Consider the following 19742-nt stretch of genomic DNA (forward strand, 5'->3'; position numbering starts at 1 on the left):
AAGTTGCTGTTAAGGTGGACCAGGAATGCTGTAGTCAGATACATTCGAACCACCTTAACCAGTTATCCTACAGGGTCGCTGTGAGCTGAAATCCACAGGACAGTGGGTTTTTTTCTTTTTTGGTTAACCGGTTATCCATTTTTAGCTGGAGATGGTGTGGTTTACATACATGGGGTAGCGCTATATAGCCTGAATTTTTTCCAATGAAGCAACCACCGGTCTGTGAGTTTAATGAAGTGTGGCTTTATTTTAGTGAAGACACTAAACTTCACATCTTTTTAGATGTTTGGTTTGAAACAGGTGGCTCTGTGAAGCTTTGAGAAATCTTATTAAAAGAAAACTTCATGGGAGTGAAACAGAGTTCGATTTTATCTGAAACCCGTTTGGTGAAATCTCTGGTTTAGATGGCAGCTGGCTCAGAGAACTTTTCTCAGCCTGGCTTACCCTGCCTCCCTGCCGCAGAAGGACCTGGAAAAATAGGCTTTTGTGTGGGTGTGAAGTGCTCTGTGTCTGAATGTAGAGGTCTCTTCATTTACTGGTTAATGTGATCTGACTGGATATTCTTATATCCAGAAGATGTTGATTTCAGGTTGATCTAGAGAGATTGTTACACATATTTTAATTAGTCTGCCATGGTGTCTGCCATAAGTAGCAATGATTCACCATCATTGTATGCGTTTGTTAGTTGTCTCATTCGCTGTTCACAGCTAATACTTGTACTATGCAAAGGGAAACATAGAATCTTTTCATGTTTACTGGATACCCAATATTGAAATTTTCTGTAAACTGTTTATTCTGTTTAATTGAAGCAATAGTTATATTCTAAATGGATATTTATGAAATGATGCAGATTATAAAAAAAAATTTTTTTATACTTAAGCTTGACTGGGGAAGAAAAACAATTCAGATAGTGACTCCTGGTGCTAGAGAAAAGCTGGACCCTAGGGGGTGGTGAAGTCCCTCTGGGCAATCCCTAGGCAAGTGCCCAGTGCAAACTATTCCTTATCCCTTTCTGCTCCTCATTTTACACTCATGAAATCAGGCTCATATTGAAACTACAAGCAGTTTGGAAAGGAAAAAGATGTGTTTGTGGAAGGTAGGAGTGGCTTGGCCTCTGCCCTTGATAAACTCCACCAGGTGGTCTCATCCAAACCTGCAACCCCTATAACAATGACACGTCAAATCAATAGCTCCAACCCATATACCTTCCCTCTGAGCTCTGGATTCAGATGTCCAACTGCCTCCTGGACACTTTCACTTTTACAGCACACTGTTACCTCAAACTCATCGTGTTCAAGACTGAACTCATCATCTTTCCCCAAACGCTTTTCCACCTAAATCTGCCCCACCTCCTGAAATTCCTAGCGTGATGAATGCTACTCGTTCAATCCTGGGAGTCACCTTAGGACAGTGGTCTTCAACGTTGGTTCCTCATTAGAATCATCTGGACAGGCTTAAAAATCCCAATGGCCAAGACCGATTAAATCAGAATTTCAGGATAGTGGAACCCAAGCATTCAAATGTTTTAATGTACCTGAGGTGATTCCAATGGGCAGCCAAGCTGATCTTCCCTCTCTTCCATTCATAGATTCGATCAGTCAAGAGTCCTGTAATTTCTACCTTATTTTATAATGTTTCCAACCCCTGTGACACTACCATAATTCAGATTCTCATTATACAGTAGTTCCTTTGGACCTGGTCTCCTAGTTCCAAGACTCTTGGAAGTGATTTTTCTAAGAGCTGTATCTGACAGAGCCACCAACCAAAAAACATTGCAGCTGAGTTGATTCTGACTCATAGCTAGCACATAGGATAGAGTAGAACTGCCTCATAATGTTTCCAAGGCTGTAATCTTTACAGAAGGAGCCCTGGTGGTTAAGCTCTTGGCTACTAACCAAAAGGTCGGTGGTTCGAACCTACCAGCTGTTCCAAGGGAGAAACATGTGGCAGTCTGCTTCCATAAAGATTACAGCCTTGGAAATACTGTGGGGCAGTTCTACTCTGTCCTGTTGAGTCAGAACCAACTCTACGACAATGGGTTTGGTCTTTGGTTTCTTTGTTTAATCTTTACGGAAGCAGACTGCCACATCTTTCTCCTGCGGAGTGGCTGGTGGGTTCAAACCTCGAACCATTTGGTTATCAGCTGAGCACTTAATCACTGTGCTACCAGGCTCCTAGTGACAGAGTCACACTCAAGCTTAAATTCCTTCCTCTTTAAAAAGCTCCTCCCTATTTTTCAGGTAGGAGTCCCTGGGTAGTATAAATAGTTAACATGCTTGGCTGTTAGCCTAAAGGTTGAAGGTTCAAGTCTACCCAGAGGCACCTTGGAAGAAAGGCCTGGTGATCTACTTCTGAAAAAATAGCTATTGAAAACCCTGTGGATCAAAGTTCTACTTTGGCACACATGGGGTTGCCATGAATCAGAATCAACTAAAAGGCAACAGGTTTTTTTTGTTTGTTTTTCTTTTTCTTTTTTTTTTTTTTTACTTTTCAGGATACAGGTCAAATTCTGGATTGCCACACTAGGCCTTTCTCGATTTGCCCATGTCTTTAACCCCTATCCTGGCATTGTTTCCCGAAGAATGGAAAGCATAAGTGGCTTTCAGTCTCTTTACCTTCATACCTGCTGCTATCACCATGCTTAATCACACCACTCATAATTGTTGGTTTGCCTTTCTTTCCAACCAGGCTGTAAACTCCTTAAAGCCTTATAGAGGGCCTACAGAGGAGGCTCTTATAAATATCTGTTCAATGAATGAGGGTAGTTTCATTTAACTCCAACTAACTTTCTTCTCCATTAGTAATCCTCACTCAGTCTATTACCCCAGAGAATGGCTTTGGCTGCATGAGTTCCCAGTTTGATCAGTGTCCTGAGGGACACAGTACATTCAAAAGGGGTAGTTGAAGAGAGCATAATGAAAAGGCTATTTACAAATATCTGGACAGGGTAAGTGAAAGAATAGGGAATGATGACCACTCTGAGGCAAGAACAGCAGGAAACCATTGACAATTGTTGGCCCAAACCAAGCAAAGGGAGGGAATGGTTTGGGGACCCTAGAGAATGCTCTCTCTGTAGGAAAGGATTGCCTAACCAGACTTGTGGCTGTAAGTAAAGGAATGCAGCCACTGCCAGACCTTAGGCCATCAGGAGGCAGCCTGGGGAATAAATACCCAAACATCACTCTCCTCTTGACCTTTAATCTCCTGTTGGTACCTTCCATTGACTGAAAGCAAAAGGAAGGCAAAGGGCAAGATAGCATAGTTGATGCAGTCTACAGAGGTCCAGCCTCCTGGGGCACAGAGCAGGGTAAAGAAGTGCAGAGAATCGAGTTGGAGGGGCAAATGGGGAAATCTCCAGCACAGTGGTTTAGGCCAGACAGGTCCTAATTTTTCTAAGGTAGCTACGAAGTTTAAGTGGTTCAAAGACTGCAGATTTTGGTCTGGGAAAATTTATTGGGTCACCGTCCTAGACCTCATCCCATCTCATTTCTTCTTTACCCCTATTTCTAGCAAATTTACTTTTCTCTGATCTTAGCCATCAGTGAGATGGCTTATGAACACACTAAAGAAAACAAAAGGTGCCCTGGTGGTGCAGTGTTTAAGCACTTGGCTGTTAAACAAAAGGTTGGCGGTTCGAACCCACCCATTGGCTCTGTGGGAGAAAGACCTGGTGATCTCCTCCTGTAAAAATTACAGTATAGAAAACCCTATGAGGCAGTTCTAATCTGTCACATGGGATTGCTATGAGTCAAAAATTGACTCAACAGCAACCAACAACAGCAGATAAAACACAGGCCTTCTCCACAACAGAAGTCATGTCTCCCCAAGACAGCATAGCAGAGTGGCTAAGAACATGGACCTTGGAGCCAGACTTTCTAGTCTAATCCTTGCACCGAGGCATTCTAGCTGTGGGGCTAGGAACAAGTAACTCAGTAGGTTACCGGAATCAGGATTTCAACTTAAGTTTTTCTAGTGGCAGAGCCACATGCTCTTTTCATGTCTGTGATTCACATCAAAACAATAACAATATAATAAAACCTCTTAAGAAAACATTCTGCATCCCACTTTGAAGAGTGGTGTCTGGGATCTTAAACACTAGCAAGCAGCCATCTAAGATGCATCAATTGGTCTCAACTCACCTGGATCAAAGGAGAATGAAGAACACCAAGGACACAAGGTAATCACAAGCCCAAGAGACAGAAAGGGCCACATGAACCAGAGACTTACATCATCCTGAGACCAGAAGAACTAGATGGTGCCCGGCTATAACCGATAACTGCCCTGACAGGGAACACAACAGAGAACCCCTGAGGGAGCAGGAGAGCAGTGGGATGCAGACCCCAAATTCTCATAAAAAGACCAGACTTAATGGTATGACTGAGACTAGAAGGACCCCGGAGGTCATGGCCCCCAGACCTTCTGTTAGCACAAGACAGGAACCATTCCCAAAGCCAACTCTTCAGACAGGGATTGGACTGGACAATGGGTTGGAGAGGGATGCTGGTGAGGAGTGAGCTTCTTGGATCACTCCTTCTTGGACACTTGAGACTATGTTGGCATCTCCTGCCTGGAGGGGAGATGAGAGGGTGGAGGGGGTTAGAAGCTGGCGAAGTGGACACAAAAAGAGAGAGTGGTGGGAGAGAACGGCCTGTCTCATTAGCGGGGAGAATAACTGGGAGTGTGTAGCAAGGTGTATATGGGTTTTTGTGTGAGAGACTGACTTGATTTGTAAACTTTCACTTAAAGCACAATAAAAATTATTTAAAAAACAGTAACAATAATAATAAGTGACTATAAATAATTGGTGGCACAGCAGTTAAGCATTCGGCTGCTAACCAAAAGGTCGGCAGTTCAAATCCACCAGCCGCTGCTTGAAAATTCTATGGGACAGTTCTACTCTGTCCTATAGGGTCGCTATGAGTTGGAATTGACTTGACAGCAATGGGTTTTTAATAAATAATTAGGAGCCCTAGTGGTGCAGCGGTTAAGCACCAGAAGGTCAGGGGCTTGAACCCACCAGGTGCTCTGAGGGAGAAAGATGTGGCAATGTTTCCATAAAGATTACAGCCTTGGAAACCTCATGGGACAGATCTACTCAGTCCAATAGGGTCACTATAAGTCAGCATGGACTTGATGCAATGGGGTATAATTTAATATATTATCATACATGGCATCACTACGTATTTTATACGTGAAATGAAGACATATCAGTTATGCTCTTCTCTAAATGCCTTATCCTAATGAGCAAAATTCATAATCTGACTGAAATTGGCAACAAAATAGTCTGTGTGATGCCCACGTCATTTCTTAATAATACTTTCAGTATTTAATTTCTAAAATAATATTGAGATTTGGGAACAAGTCTTCAAGTGACTATAACTCCAGCCTAAAAAAGAACTTAAAGATGTATTTTTGAGAATTGCCATCTGTCAAATTTCAAAAAAAATCTGAATAATGATTTCTTATTTTTCATTTTTTTTTTTCCTCCAAGGAATTATCCTTAGTAGTTTTCTGGTTAGACACTGCAAAAAGAAACTTCAGCATTTATATTTTTGAGAAACATCAGAACTCCCAAATCTTGAGAAGGTTAATTTACAAGTGTAAAACAGAACAAGAACCAGGAAAGAAAGAGAATGACAATACATCTTACCACATGACCAAACCAGTTGCCATCAGGTCAGTTCTGTCTCATGGCAACCGCATGTGTATCAGAGTAGAACTGTGTTCCATAGGATTTTCAACGGCTGATTTTTTTGGAAGTAGATCACCAGGCCTTTCTTCTAAGGCGCCTCTGGGTGGACTCGAATTTCTAATTTTTGGTTAGTAGCCAAGTGTGCTAATCATGTGCACCCTCCAGGGACTCCTCTTACCACATAAACCTGTTGCCATAGCGTAGATTCTGATTCATAGCAACCCTACAGGACAGAGTAGAACTGCCCCATAGGATTTCCAAGGAGTGCCTGGTGGATTCAAACTACTGACCTTTTTGGTTAGCAGGTGTAGCTCTTAACCACTAGCCACCAGGGTTTCCTCTTACCACATCCAAAAACCAAACCAAACCTGTTGCCCTCGAGTCGATTCCGACTCATAGCAACCCTACAGGACAGAGTTGAACTGCCCCATAGAGTTTCCAAGGAGCGTCTGGTGGATTTGAACTGCCAACCTTTTGGTTAGCAGCCATAGCACTTAACCACTACGCCACCAGGGTTTCCTCTTACCACATAAAAAAAAAATTTTTTTCTGCAAATTCTTAGTTAATTGATTTCTAATACAAATTTCCATGCTCTTGGGATTATGTCTTTTCATTGAAATAAAGATAACATTTTAAGTGATTTGCCATATTGACACCATGATAACTATCACTGATTAATTGCAAAGGCCACTACTGCCTCATCACAGGACAGGAATTCCGGTCTCCAAAGGTAGAGGCAGACCTTGAATCTACCCTTAGGCCAAGGGAAAACCTTAAAGCCAAAGCTGATCCTGTGTGTCACACTCAGACTTTAATAACAGCTGCCTTCAGAACTCACTGGCTCAAAATTGCTAAAGGAAGGCACTAATAAGTCTCAAATTATGAGTCAAAATGCCAAAAGAGGTGTCATATTTGCTCTACAATAACAATACCAATTATACCCACAGGCACATACCTTTAGTGTAGCTTTTACATTTTTATTTGGCTTGTCAAGGGTAATGAAGAAATCTGGCACCCCTTTTCCCTTCTGTTCATATCTTTTATTTTTTGCCCCCTTTGCCATGGGGCTAAAAAAAAATTTTTTTTTAGCATACAATAAAAGGAGATTGGTGTCCACAGTCCTTTGAGCCCAAACATTCTACAGGCAAGAATGTTAAGCAAAAAAATATTTAAAAGAAAAGGGGGGGGACATATTTGAAACTGCAAAATGAAGTGGAATGAATCAATCACGAGAAAGAGAGAGTGAAAAGCAAACGGCTGAAAGAAGATGAAAAGGAAAGCAAGCCAACAAAATAAATGGACAAAAAGAGACAATGAAATCACGAAGGGAGTTTATCATAAAATACTCTTCGGACTCTAATCTAAGCTATTATGTGAAGGTTGTGGAAAATTCTTGTGCTAATGAAGACTTTCTTCTTTTCAGAATGTTTCCAAGCTTGAAATAGCTTTGTTGTAGCTAACATGTATTATCATATTGCAAACTCAAAGATTAGAAATGTTTGAACTGTCCAGGCCCTGTAACTTTTCCAATAAAATGTTGCATGGGAAGCCCTTTCCTTTTAGATTTTATTAAAAAAAACTACTAAAAGTCCAAACTCTGCAACACCATTGGTGGTGATGTTTTATTTAGAGAATCCAGACCAGTGGAAGAGCCCTGAAGGCACACTGGTTAGGAGCTCAGGCTGCTACCAACCGAGAGATTGACAGTTCAAACCCACCAGCCGCTCCTTGGAAACCCTATGGTACAGTTCTACTCTGTCCTGTAGGGTCGCTGCAGGGTCCCTATGAGTCGACAGCAGCAGGTTGGGTTGTGTGTGTGGTTTATACCAGTGGTTCTCAAACTTTAAAGTGTTCGGAGTTTCTGATTCAGCAGGTCTGAGATGTGGCCTGGGTGGGGCAGATGCACCTGGTCCTAGGACAACACTTTGAGAACAGTGCTGTATCACAACTACGAAGAATCCCATTTAGCTCGGGGTCAGCCTAACCTGAATTTCATGTCCTTGCCGCCCCACCACTTTAATCTTCAGTTGAGGGGGAGTGGAGAAGAGAGAGAATTACGTATGCAATTTTTTTCTTTCTTTCGCTAAACAGAAAACTTCAGTCCCACACACCTAATTACCTGCAGTGAGGTCATTTGCACCTAGGTCATTTATTTAGGCAACAAGTAGTTCTGCTGGAGGGTAGAAACCCTGGTGGCATAGTGGTTAACAGCTACGGCTGCTAACCAAAAGGTCAGCAGTGCGAATCCACCAGGCGCTCCTTGGAGACCCTATGGGGGAACTCTATTCTGCCCTATAGGGTCGCTATGAGCCGGTATTGACTCGACGGCAACGGGCTGGGTTGTTGGTTGGAGTAGTTGGGTGCGTGGCTTCCTGGGTCTACCTTAAATCCCCTCCTCTTCTTTTTCTTGTTCTTCTTCCTTTTCTTTTTTTTCCCCCTTTTTTCTTTGTTTTGAAAGCCCCAACCGCCGGGTCTCTGGAATTCGGGGCTCCCAGGTCCTTAGGTAGGGGCGGAGCCTGCCGCAGCTCCGCCCCGTCTGCCCGCAGCGCCCCCTCCCCGGTCCGCCCGCCTGCCCGCGCCCGCTCCACCGCAGTGCTTCTCTCGGCTTGGAGCCTGGGCGGAGGCGGCGCTCGACTTTCGGGGAGCCCGGCGGCTCTGGGAAGCTCACTCCTCCGCTTTCGCCCGCTCCCGATCGCGGAGCTCTTGCAGCCATGAGGGAACAGCTCAAAGGGTAAGTGGATCGCGGCCCCGGCCCCCTCGCATCGCCGCAATCCATTCACTTGTGGCGCGGGCAGGGGGCAAGCCGAGGCAGCCCAAACTTGGGCAGGCGCGGCGGGTGGAGCCGGGGCGCCCGGCGGCCGGCGTCGGGGACCGTCTCCCGCGGGTCCCCAGGCGCCGCTGCAGGTGCGCCCCCGGGGCTTCTCCCCCGGCTCTGGGGCTCGCGGGGAGCCCCTGTCCATGGCTTTGGGACGGGCTCGGAGAGAAAAGACTGGGTTTCTCGCCGTTCCCAGAGGGGACACCGCGTTCCCCACGCGGACGTTGGGGCTGGGGGAGCGTTTTGCTTCTTTCTGGGCTGCTTGTGTGGACAGGAGCAAGACGGGCTGTTCCTAAATCTGTTCCTAAATCATCGCACGACCTCGCAGAAGGAAGCGGCGCGCGTGGACCTACCTTCCATAGCACTGCAAGTGCCAAAAGGTCAACTTTCTGCCTGATTTCTTCCGAGGATTCTAACTGACATTTCCCTCGCTGCATTTTCTACTGTGCTCCTTCCATACCATACCGTAAGACTTGCAGAAATCAGGAAAGAAAGAAAAATCAGTTAAAGCCCAGAAGTCTAGGATTTGACATAGAGAGACGATCGGGGAATATGCCTTTTTTTTTTTCTTTGCCCTCTGGGTTTGGGTGTGGAGTCGTTTCTGGGGTGTCCTTTCCTCTCGTTTCTCCAAGTGTCTGTGCTAGTCTTCAAGCAAAGTTTGTCATTCCCGATCCGATCATGGCAATGAAAGAGCAAGACACTTTGTTTACCTCAGTGAAATTTGAAGTGAAGTTTGATGTTTAAATTGAAGAGGTTTAGTTGCCTGAGGGAGGCATATTATTAATTATAAAATGCCTTAACATCATGAAAAAAAATCCGATTTAAGTGGTGAACCAAAGTCTTTAAGTAAAATCCAGGTTCTTCCCTAGCCAACAAGTGCTCCTTGGTCCCTCTGCTTCTTTATCCTCGTCACCTCTCTTTGTCACCCCCCATCACCCTTTCTCTTTTTGCCTAGATCTTTTTTAAATCCCTCCTTCCAGAGCCCCTCTTTGGAAGATACAGTTGCTCTTGGAAAAGAGAGAGGAGCAAACGAAACAACATGGTTATATGAAAGGTCTCTGACCCTTGATCACTGTGAAAGTGGTTTCAGTCATCATTGTTTGATCTTGGATTGGACACGACCCCGAAGTGAAATTGCTTTGGCCAAAGTTGGGGGTGGGTGAGAGTTAAACCTTGAAAAGCAAATAGAACAGAGGACAAGTAACAGCTGGAACCGCCACTGAGGCAATCACCTTTGTCCTGGCTTGAGCCAAAGAGAATAAAATGGTAAATATCCCAGGGAACAAGAAATGGGAACTAGAAATAGGATTTCTGATCCTTACATGGACGCTCACCCCCTCAGACCCCTCCTCGCGGTAGCAGAAACTTTTAAATATATTTCCCCATCTCCACCCTGCTAGTCTTCCAGCAGTGCAAGCCAAATCCAATATTCAGCATACAATTGCCAAGGTTCCTCTAGAAAAGGAGCCTGATCCCCAGATTAAAGGGAAATCATTTTGTGTGTGTGGATCAATGGGCCCCAGATTATCTATGAAGCTAAACTCTAATCCTCTGCAAATCGCAAAAGAACGCTACCTTACTACCTTTTTATTTCACTGCATAGCTGTTAGTATCCTCCCCGGAAAGTGGTGGAAACATATTTTTTTTTTTTAAGGCAACTGTTCGGAATATTTTCAGTACCAAATACCACTAGTGGCAGAAGAAATCTTATTTTAATTAGGCAACTGCCATTTCCCCTGAAAGAGCAGTAGAAATTTGTTACTTTTTATAAGTGTTTAATGTTTGTTTTTAAGAAACTAAGAAAGCAATTCAATAAGTCTGATTATTCCAGCACTGACAGCAGGAACAGCTCTGAGGCAGTTATAATAACCTTGCACACTACTTGAAACTAAAGAAGGTGAGAGAAAATTTAAGTCGTATGGTAGGAAATTAGGTCAGCCCCGTGCTCAGTAGAGTAATGCTTTAATTTCTTGTTATTGGCAAGTAGGTGTTACTGGGGTCTCTTGTCACATCCAGTGACTTTATATTTTCATTTGCATCAGGTTCACTATCACAGCCTCAAATAAAAGGGAAAAGAGAGATTATTGTGGCTTGTGCAAAGAAGAGAAAGAGGGGAAATCATAGTTTGCAGACTGTTGAGAGAGGCATATCTGCTGCCAGGCTTTGGAATCAGCAGGACCAAAATCAATAACATTTTAAGAAGATTTAAAGAGCATTTTAAGGATGATTTATGAAGCTGGTCTGTGTGTCGGTGTACATCCAGAATTGTGATCTACGTTGAACGTAATTGTTCACAGAAAGACTGAACAAAGATGTACCCATTAACGTGTGAACAGGTTTCAGAATTGCCTTTTTGGTTGGACGTGGTGGTATGTAGGGAGTGTGTTTCTGATGTGAGAAGTGAGGTGCAGAAAGGGGGCAATTACCAAAAACACTACCACCCACTCTTCCGCCCCCACCTCCCCAACACAGCATGGTTTTTTTTTACACTGTCTGTGTATTCCAGGTAAACGTGAGCTGCTTCTCCTAGAATCATTGAGAATTCCATACTGTTTTTGAAGACAGGCTCAGAGTAAGAACTACAGCTGTGAAGTTTCTCTTGATCACAGACCAAAAAAATACTGTTCTGTAAGGTAGAGTATTGATAAGGGTTGTGCAAATTTGTGTTAACCATTTCAGCCCGTCCAAATTATGTATCTTTTCTATGGGGGGGGGCTGTTTAAATGTGTCCCAAGAGGGCTTTGGATTCCCTACAGGTAGAAAATACCCACGTACAGTGATACGAGTATTTGGCTAGTCATGTAGTTACCCAAAAATTTGCCATCCGTTCACCTCTGTTGCCAGGCGTTCTCAGCATTGAATGATTAAAAGAGTATTTTTTCTTTTCTTCTTTCCACTTGTGCTTAGTTCTCTCACTGAGCACCGATTGTAGGTGAAGTGAAACTAAGACTACAAAGGTGAAATAGAAATCTGTTTTTCTAGTTACTTTGCATTGATGAAAAATAAAAGGTTTGTGTGTTGAACGGGAAGAAGGTAAAAGAAGATAGGCTTTCAGAAAGGTTTGAGAAGTTCTTTTATCAATATTATTCATGCCCCCAGAAAACCAAAACCAAACCCACTGCCATCGAGTCGATTCCGACTCACAGCGACCCTATAGGACAGAGTAGAACTGCCCCATAGAGTTTCCAAGGAGCGCCTGGTGGATTTGAACTGCTAACCTCTTGGTTAGCAGCCGTAGCACTTAACCACTACGCTGCCGGGGTTTCCCATGCCCCCTAGAGTCACCTGTAATTGGGAAAGTTAGTACCTGTAAAAGGCTAGCGTCTTAACATACAGAAGAGGGATACAAGTGAGGGCTTAGCATTTCTTCCATCTTCAGTTTCAGTTTAGCTAGGGACCGACAAATTTAAAGATAATTTCTAGACCCCTTTTCATAATTTTGAACTCCAAAATAAATACTTTAAAAAAGGTGGAAATGTAGGTAGGTCAACAATCAGGAAATCTGGGAGGGGGAGGGTGGTACTACATAAAGCTCCCATTCACTCCCTCTGTGTGGGGTTCCCCTGTTAATCTGTCTGCATGTTTCTCTTTCTTTGTGGAAATTGCATTTGGTACAAGTTTATTCCTTGCCCATGCTACTCCAATTCGAAGTCGATTACAGATGGTGGCTTTTCAGGGTGGTTCTCTCTGTCTCTTCGTGATCAGGTTTTATCAGCTCAGACAAACATTTTTCTGCAGATCTGTTGAAGGTGCTAGAGTCCTCCCAAATATCCTGGAGACAAGACCTTTATTATTACCCAGTGTGCGTAATGAGGGTTTATACCAGTACAGGTGGACACACGTGCGCATTTCCCCTCTTTTCCCTTCCTCCCTTCCCAGCGCTCACGTCTGGATGTCCTTTGGAAATGGCAGAGGCCTGAATACAGGGCGGTCTCAATAGAAGGTAATCTCCCCTTGTTCTGCACTTGCGTACGAAATTGGTACAGAATCACTGTCTGAGCAAAAAAATAAATAAAACGCACAACAACAAGCACCACTTTTTCCATGAAGCTGCAAGCTGCAGCCTCCTTGTGCTGTGCATATAAAGTACCAGGCCCACCCACCCCTTCTCCAGATCATGAACCAGCTTGGTCCTGGGGTTTCCTGAACCCCCCGAAAGCAAGGCCATATCTTCTCTTCTTGCCTTTTAAGACTTGGATACCACTCTGGTATGTGATAAGCCCCTACTGCACCCCTCAAATGGGAATTGCCTCTGCCGAAAAGTAAGACAACAGAAATGAATGTATTTGGAAGAGACCGAAGCAGCCTTTCACAAGTGAACATTTGCTTGTAAATTTATTTCAGTGGCCTTCACTGATCAGTCACTGAAAGGTAAATATCACAGGGATAGTCTTTGAAATTGTACAGTTTGGGTAATTTCCATACACTTTTGTGAGATTTATGATTGTATTGTATGTCTCAAAACACATTAAGCATTTCTGCTTTACTTTTTAAAAAGGGGATAATAAATATTAAGTGTTGTTTTTCTCTCTAGGAAGGGTCTTAGGCTCAGCTAACCACAGATGGATCCACATCTAAATTGTAGTCAACTAACGAAAGGTTTGACTTTGGTGAATGGTATTTGGGGAGCCACATAATAACAAAAATTACCACGTATTGATTCCTTGGCACTTACCTGTATCAACTAAGCCTTTAACATGCTCCCAGGTGAGCAGATACTGGGCTGAGCTTGCCCCCAGTTTCACAACTACACAGAGCCAGAATCCTTCCCTAAAATCCAAAGGTCAAGCTGAGGCTACTTGACACGGTGGCCTCCTCAAAGTCCTCTTTCTGTGTGAGGCCTCTCAGGTTTCTAGTTCCCCTCAAGTGCCCAGATGTAAGCGCTTTCTCCTCCTTCCACACCCACCCTCCCCCTCAAAAAGATTACGATAGGCTCTGCATTTGAGTACTAGAAAAATACCATTCAAGGCTGCGTTTCACTGTATCAAAGTCTGTCATATGAGCCCTGAAAACTGGGAATATGATGCTATGGTGATTTATGTGGATGGGCCAAAGTAAGGAAAAGTATATGTAGTTATCGCTCCGGGTTTATTCATGTAATTGAATGAGGAACAAAAGTGTTTTGTTCTTTTTGCTGCAGAAGCTGATAGCCGGCAACCACGCTTAGCTAAACTTCAAGAAATGGAAGAGAACTGTGAATGCTTCATTCAGGCCCAAGTAAATGTAGGAAGAGGTGTAGTGGTGCATAGTGTACTGAGCTAAAGATATTGTAAAAGTAATAGGAAAAGAAAAGGTAAGGTATGTTAGTTGGGCTATGAATATATCTTAAGCTGAAATGAAAGACAGATATGGTAGGAAATCTGGATATGTAGAGGAAGGTGTAATAGGAAAGTGTCAGGAGCAGTAAAAGCAAATGAGAAGTGAGGTGACTTATTTATTAAACTAATGTCCAGTATCTCTTTGACAGAGTTGAATAAAAATCAATTGTCAGTATCCTTTCTATGTGTTCCACGTTAGACCGGCAAAGAAATCCTGACTTTGGATTAATGATTGCATAACAAGGTCATTTTATTATAACAAAAGCACAACCAATTTGTGGGTGCAAAAAAGAAACAAATTCTGGTTACATCTGGAGCCAAATAACGTTCACATTGCTTTTTTTCCTTTGAAAATGAAGATAACTGCCTTCCCTGCTTGGAAGATAAACATTCTTCACTAGACTATGGAAATCCTTTGAAGTAAAGATGCCGAATAATTCAAAAGCAGAACGTGCTTTTTCTTTCTTTTCTTGACTACCCATTCTAAATTCTAAAGTCTCTCTTTATATTTTGTGTTTTAGCCACGAGACCCAAACAACTTGCTGGGATCATCCCAAAATGACAGAGCTCTACCAGTCTTTAGGTAAGGACATGGACATGTTTCTTCCAAGTTAAATGACAGGCGGCTTTTAGAATAAAGTGGTTTGTAGCGTATAAGCCATTTGTTGCCTAAATTTATCACTAGCTTGTTTAAAGGGTGAAAGCAATGACACCTTTCTATCTAAAATTGACACTCAGCTTTTTTTTTCAGAGGTTCTTTAATAATAACTTCTAGAATTTTATTGATTTCCTGAAAATTCAGTATACCTGAGTGAGCTTCAAGGTCTTTGTAGTTTTTTCTTTGCTGCCTAGAAGGATGGAAAAAAAAAAAAAGCACGTACAACTTACTGCAATTATTTTTCCCCAAGAAGGAAGAAAACTGTTTCAAGTTGTTCTTATTGATTTCTTCCGTGTGAATCCAAGACAACACTTTTGCCAAACCACAAATGTTGTGTAGAGGAATTCTCGGCAGTCTTTCCAATGCTCACAATTCTTACGGCCTGTCAGGTCATCACTGTGAACGTTTAAATGATTTCTCTATTATGGCTTCTTTTGTGCTTCTGTGGGAGCTGAAGAATTTTTTTCCTCATAACTTGGAATTTTTTGAACAGGTGCACAGCCTGCAGATAAGGGGAAACCACCAATATTTTTAACACTTGGTGAAAGTCTACTCTATGCTGTTTTAGATCTATCAGGAAGAGTATGCGGTGAATTTTCTGAAACTGTGGCTAGTTGATTTTCTTTTCTTTTTTTTATCAAAAAAGCTAGTCATGTTTTCTCTACTACTAAAAATTTCTAAGTCTGCGTTTTTGTGAATGGATGTATTTATAGGTTAGAACACATGCAGTGATCTCCTTGGATTTAAAGTTACATAACAAAATTCATGGAAATCAGGGTGCATACACGTAAATTCTGTATATGTATACACGTTATGTGCATGTGTGCCTATTACTGCTTTTCTATTCTCATTAATGAACTGCTGCTATAGAGACACTAAGGAATGGGGTAGGAGATACTGGTGACCAAAATTGTTTTGCTCAACTTTTTTCTAATAGTAATTAAGTTCCTTATAGATAATCTATAAAATAAAAAAGATGAAAAAACCCACCTATAATAATTCTACTACCTGGAGATATCCAATACATTTAGAATAATATCATGCCATTTCAGTCTGTTACTGTACACACACATGCACATGAACACACTTTTTAAAATTTAAATAAATTGAGAGCAGCTAATCTTTAAGTACTACATTTTCAGCCCCTACAGATTGTTTTTGGCTTATAATGCTAGACTGTTTAGACCACCAGTGGAAAACGTGAATGTTCTGGGGAGCATGGCAGGTAACATAAACGTGTGTTGAACAGGCTTATTCGGGGATTTTGACGAAGTAGAGAATGGAGACTTCATCTGAAATGGGCAGTGGCCGTGCAGGGTGAACTGGTCATCCTAGCTTAGTGCTCTCAGAGCCTCTGACTTTTCAAGAGAAACCAGAAATCTGTCATCAAAGAGCTAATTTAAATTTGTTCGCGGGCTTCCAGATTACACAGGCTCAGGCACTTGTAACTTTTCCCACTCTAATCACAGTGATCTCTAGTTTTAATACTTTAACTTACTGTTAATTTATTTTAAATAACTGTCACTGTGAAATTAATAGTTGTCCATATTTTTTTTAAGTTTACAAATATAGACAAACAAAAAAGAAGAGGTACATCATCCATAAGCCACCTCTTGCCACTCCTTAGAGTTGTTTAATAATAGCTAAATTGGTGTGAAAAGTATCTCCCAAAATTTCTTTCTACACATAGATTTTTTTAATAGAAGTTGGACCATTCTGTTTTATAACCTGCAGTTTTTCATCTAAAGGTAATGTACCATGGCGTTTTTCCATCTCATTGCATGGTATTCTCTACCAATTTACTTTTAATTATTCTGTAATGAGAAATCACAAACACGGTTGAAATAAAGCTAATTATGGACTATCAATGAATAGGTGTTTACACTTTCAATGGGAACTAAATACACTTTCTATCATCATATTTCAGAAATGTCTCAGTAGTTCTGATGTGATTGTGAACTCAGTTGATAACGTGGCATTATTTGTGACCTTGGGCAAATCACCTGACTCTGGAAGATAATGGAATTTTACAGTTAAAGGGGATTTTGAAACTCATTTATTCAAAACTTTCTCTTTTATTAAATCAGCTTTATTGAGCTATAATTTACGTATAGTAAAGTATAGCCATCATAAATGTGAGGTCCAATCCAACCCCATTTGAAATTCTGTTTCTTGTTAGCCTAGTAACAAATATCTTGGAAATAAACTAGCTGTTGAAATTTGCACTTCAGCTTTCAAGACTAATATTTCCTGTATTTTTATATTATAATAAAACAGTCCCTGGACTAACTTTTATCCCTGTGGTGACTCAACAAATAACATCTTCCATTTATGGAGGGCCTGTTGTATGTGCTGCACATGTGACATGTCAGCAACCAACCTGTGTGGTGTATGGTTTCAACATTCCCATCCCACAGGGGAGCAAGAAAGGTTTGGAGAGGCCATTTGTCAGGGATGCACAGCTATGTGGGGCCACATTGAGATTTGCCTCAAGCTTTCTTTTATCTTGTTCATTTTATTAACTCAGTAAAATATGTCCAAGTAAGTTACTGTGTACCTGGTACTAAAACGTACGAATTGACTTTTTTACCTATTGATGGAAAGTAACTCGAATGGTATGAAAATAATAAGTATTTTGAATAAGCCATAGAATTTCTGCAAATGGTCTGGTGAATTCCTAGACACTTTCACTATGGCCTGGCACACGTGGAATGATTGATTTGGTTTGTTATGTGTCTACATTCCTAAGAAGACCTCCAGCTTTAAGTACCGTCACTGCCCTCTCCCTAAACAATTATAGTGCTTCAAGTCCTATATTTCTTTTTAAATTTTCCTTATTGGTTTATTTTTTTTTTCCCTAGGGAGGCATCCCTTTAGGTCCTAGTTGCTAATTAAGAGCTGGATGAAATGGTTAGAAGCCTTCAACTTCACTCAATTTGTTAAAAGTGTCTAAAGCAGAAATGGAGCCCTGGTGGCACAGTGGTTAAGAGCCGGGCTGCTAACCAAAAGGTCAGCAGTTCGAATCCACCAGCCACGCTTTGGAAACCATATGGGGCAGTTCTACTCTGACCTATAGGGTCGCTATGAGTTGGAATTGACTGGACGGTAGTGGGTTTTTGGAAAGCAGAAATGGTGTTGTGGTCTGGTCTTGTAAAATGTTTTAGACCACACCTAGGTCCCACTCCTGCATGTCTATAGTGACATGTCCAAAATATCAAGATGCTCCTAGTCTTCCCATACCCCTCACTCCAGTTATACCCCAATGGTAGGTGCTACAGTGGTTCATAGTATGTGTAAAAATGTTACACATTCCTAAATATGTTCACTTCCGGGGAGGTTCCCATTCTGTAATTTACCAAAATACCCAACCAGGCTTCTCAACACAATTCTATGTTACTTCCCGCCCCCCACAAAAGCATTCAAGTGCAGACATCTCTGGGTAATAGAACTGTAGACTATTTTTTTTTTCAATCTGAAAAACACTTTTCTACAACTTTAAACCCAAGAGAATCTTCTCATACATTTTAATCTGTAAAGTACGTCCATTCGCAAAAAAAGCAGACTTAAAAATTTTGAGTAATAGAGGAGATATAACTTTTTTGATTAAAAAAAATCATTTCAGATGAACCCATCAAGTGTTAGAAATATTAGTGGTTTCCCCTTATCTGTATGTCATGCACCCATTCAAAAAATTCTAAGTTATAAGGAAAATAATTTTCAGGCTCCTACACAAACACAAAAGATAGCGGAGAAATTGTTTAAGGGCATACAATGATGATAGCCATTAGAAATTTGACCATTGAAAGGTCTGCAGAAAGTTATTTTAGACAACATTAATGGTTTGGCAAAAGCATTGTCTTGAGTTTTCACAAGGAAGAAATCAATAAGAACAACTTGAAAATGGTTTCCTTTTCAGCATTTTTCCATGACTGCACCTAATGTGGGACGGTGAGTGAGATATAAAACCAAAGGGTTAAGCGCTTGGTTACTAACTGAAAGGTTGGCAGTACAAACTCACCCAGCGATTCAAACCCTCTCAGCGGTTCCACGGGAGAAAGAACTGGTGATTTGCTTCTGTAGATTATAGCCAAGAAAACCTTGTGGGGGCAATTCTACTCGGTAACACATGGGGTCACTATGAGTTGAAAAAGACTTGAAGGCACGTAACAACAGTATTTTCTTCTAGGCCCTAGTATCTTTATCTTTGGAGCCCTGGTGGCACAGTAGTTAAGTGCTCAGCTGCTATCTGAAAGGTTGGCAGTTCACATCCTTGGGAGAATAACATGGCAGTCTGCTTCCATAAATATTAGGGCCGTGGAAACCCTATAGAGCAGTTCTACTCTGTCCTATAGGGTTGCTAGGAGTTAGAATCGACTCGATGGCAGTGGGTTTGGTTTTGGTTTTGTCAAACACCCTCATTTTAAAGACAAAGATAAAACCTGTTGCCATTGAGTAGATTTCCAACTCCTAATGACCCTATAGGACAGAGCAGAACTGCCCCATAGGGTTTCCAAAGAGCACCTGGTAGATTCCAATTGCCGACCTTTTGGTTTACAGCCGAACTCTTAACCACTATGCCACCAGGGTTTTCCGTTTGACAAAATAGTGTCTAAGAATTTGGTTTGTTTTCTCTCTTACTTTAGGCTGAGGGTGGGACAGGTTGTTTTGAAAATTGCTGTAATCATTTTTCAACAGCTACCTTTTGGCTGACTCTGCAGACAGATGGATTTCTAAAATTTTAATCATTCCTATTTTTTAAAAATGAACGTTCTGGGAAAAGAAACAATAGGAAAAATATCATGCCACCCGTCAGTGTCTTATAGGCAGAGGGAGGCAGGCTGTGATCAAATACAGAGGCTCTTGAGATATTTTCCACGAGATTCCTCCGGGCCATCCATTGATTATTGAGAGGACATGTTCTTCATTGTTTCTTAGAAGTAATAATATACTGGATTCATGAGATGAGTTTCAGGTTTCTTTTAGCGTATTTGGAGTCCCAGGGTGGTGCAAATAGTTAATGCTCCCAGTTGCTAACTGAAAATTTGGAAATTCAGTCCACCCAGAGGCACCTTGGAAGAAAGACTTGGTGATCTAGTTCCAAAAAATCAGCCATTGAAAACTCTATGGAGCACAGTTCTACTCTGAAACACATGGGTCGCCATGAGTCAGAATCGACTGGAAAGCAACTGGTTATGAGAGACTGTTGGCTCCAATAGCTTATCTTGGTGATTTAAAACCTAAAGCTCTTTAAGGCTCCAG

At 41.8% G+C, this 19742-nt stretch overlaps 1 protein-coding gene across 16 annotated transcripts in view; it reads left to right on the forward strand.

Moving 5' to 3' along the window:
* DMD (dystrophin) overlaps positions 1–19742 on the forward strand; it is a 2447064-nt gene that overhangs the window by 2282524 nt on the left and 144798 nt on the right. For 12 of the 16 annotated variants that reach the window (XM_049872854.1, XM_049872851.1, XM_049872858.1 and 9 more), the window contains one exon: positions 14347–14408. In XM_049872854.1, coding sequence (XP_049728811.1) covers positions 14347–14408 — 62 coding nt within the window. Of the gene's footprint in view, positions 1–8268; positions 8424–14346; positions 14409–19742 lie in introns of those variants that run through there. The other 4 variants (XM_049872864.1, XM_049872865.1, XM_049872866.1 and 1 more) reach the window with 2 other exon arrangements.

The sequence above is a fragment of the Elephas maximus genome, chromosome X (assembly GCF_024166365.1).
Source record: "Elephas maximus indicus isolate mEleMax1 chromosome X, mEleMax1 primary haplotype, whole genome shotgun sequence".
NCBI lineage: Eukaryota > Metazoa > Chordata > Mammalia > Proboscidea > Elephantidae > Elephas > Elephas maximus.